The 2,129-nt window shown below is 42.0% G+C and overlaps 1 protein-coding gene across 1 annotated transcript; it reads right to left on the minus strand.

Moving 5' to 3' along the window:
- Window positions 1–2: 2 nt before the first annotated feature.
- TM35_000201010 (uncharacterized protein) lies at window positions 3–1,367 on the minus strand (the record flags this gene model as incomplete). The annotated part of the gene is made up of 1 exon (XM_029026786.1): window positions 3–1,367. A coding segment is annotated over one exon (1,365 nt), but the record flags the coding sequence as incomplete, so codon positions are not given.
- Between the last annotated feature and the right edge of the window lie 762 nt (window positions 1,368–2,129).

Genomic DNA, 2,129 nt, shown 5'->3' on the forward strand with positions numbered 1-2,129 from the left:
CACACGAGAGTGCTACCCAGCACACACAACAGAAGCAACAAAAAGGGACTGTGCACCAATGAAGGACTGTGACTGTTGTCATTCTTCTTAGTCGCTTCTGCTTTTTTTCTCGCCTCTTCCGCTGCCCGTTCCAGCTGTTCTTTTTCTTTCTTCTCCAATGCAACTCTAGCTTTTTCTTCTGCATCCCTCCTCTCCTGATCTTGTTTGGCTTTTTCTTCTTGGGCTCTCTTTTCATCAGCTTTTCTCTTCCCCGCCTCTTCTGCTGTCCTTCTCTTTTCCGCATCTTCTTCAGCTTTTTTCTTTCTCTCCAGTTCTTCTTGAGCCAATCTCTCCTTCTCCTTAGCCAGTCTCTTGTCTTCTTCCAGTTTCGCTAGTCTTTCTTTTTCCAGTCTCGCTGCCTCATCCCTTTTCGCCTGTTCTTCTTGAACCATCCTTTTTTCTTCGGCCTCTATCTCCCCTGGTATCTGCTTTTCTATCTCTTTTTTTTTTGCCTTCATTTTCGCATCAACGTTCGTTTTCGCCGGTAACTTTCTTTTCTCAACCCACGCCTTATCTACCCCAACAAAAGGCGTGCATGAATTCACGACCTCATCGACCAACTTCACAATCCCGTCGAGCTCCCCTTCCACCACCTTTTCCTTAATATTTTCGAGTTTCTTTTTAATCTCATCCATCGTTTTCTGCACCCCTTCCATTCGTTCCATGGCCTCTATAACGGATCGAGTACTCAAATCAGCCAAAACACCATATTTTTCCTTTAGTGCATATACATCGTGGTACGTTTTATTGCTGATTCTCGCAAGTTTCACGTTATCCAGTGTCCAGTACGTTTTATTCGGTTCAGCAAGTTTACTTAAATAATAGACTCTACTTCCGTCGAACCCATTTAACACGTTTACCAAGGTATCACGTGAAAGAGAACACGCATAATTTGCCCACTTTGTATCGTTCACCAATGATCCCGTATCGTCAACTGACTTGTTAACCTTCTGCACCAATCCTTCGAGTGTCCTTTTCTCATCGTCCTCGAGTTTGTATTTTGGTTCAACTTTCTCCATTGCTTTCTTTTCAACTTCCTCCACAAGTTTTTTGAAATCCAACGCGGTCGAGTTCGCAAGTTTGGAACTTTCGTTTGATAAATTCACAACCCCCTCCAACACTGATGAATAACTTCTCCCCTCCGCAAGATATTCACTCACCTTCTTCATCCATGCTTTTGCCTTTTTTTCCGCCACCAAAACGTCCTGGTGTTCATCCAACGCTTCTCCCCACACACCATTTGCTCCTTCTTGGGCCAAACACGCACAGCACTGCAGAAGTACCAACAGGTACACCACACGTCGCAGTTGGATGGACATCGTTGTCATGATTGTCACTGTGGGTTGCTTGGATCTGTGGTAACAAGGAAGAAGAGGAAACGGAGAAAGGAGAGACGCACATTTAACACACATTTAATGCACAAGGTAGAGGGTACACAACACAGAGAGAGAGTGAAAGAGAGTACACATCACAACAGCAATCAAACAACAACCCAATGAGGGGTGCAACAGTAAACCACTCACACAATAAAACACACCCATAGTTACACAGATATTGAAACAACATCTTGAATTCAGAAGAAGTGGAAAACAAATGGTATCAAAACAATATTAAATAAACGTCTCTACACACACTCCAATATCTTACTCGGTATTCATACACAAACACAGTGTGTCTGTATTCTCATTATAATAAAACCATTGCCAGGCAGTTCGAACACCAAAATACAGTGTATGCCTGGCAACATACAAAAACAATAACACAAATCATCAGCAAAACAAAGAGACTGTACAATAATAATCAACACACTTCCAAACAGAAAAAGAAAAGAAACCAATGCAACACCATAATATCCATACCAACACCACAATTGGAATCCAAAACCCACTCACCCACAACCATAACAAAAATGACTGCATACATCACTGTAATACCATGACACTCTTTACAAACAGAGGCAACACACAATTACTCTCTCCCACACCAATATTACCTCTTTATTTATCCTTATTACTACTATCATTTTATTTTTCCCTCAGAATGCCGATCCGCCTCCTCCTCCCACAGCATTATCAGCAAAAAAAAAAAAA

Source organism: Trypanosoma theileri (genome assembly GCF_002087225.1).
Source record: "Trypanosoma theileri isolate Edinburgh chromosome Unknown TM35_Tth_20_V1, whole genome shotgun sequence".
Taxonomy (NCBI): domain Eukaryota; phylum Euglenozoa; class Kinetoplastea; order Trypanosomatida; family Trypanosomatidae; genus Trypanosoma; species Trypanosoma theileri.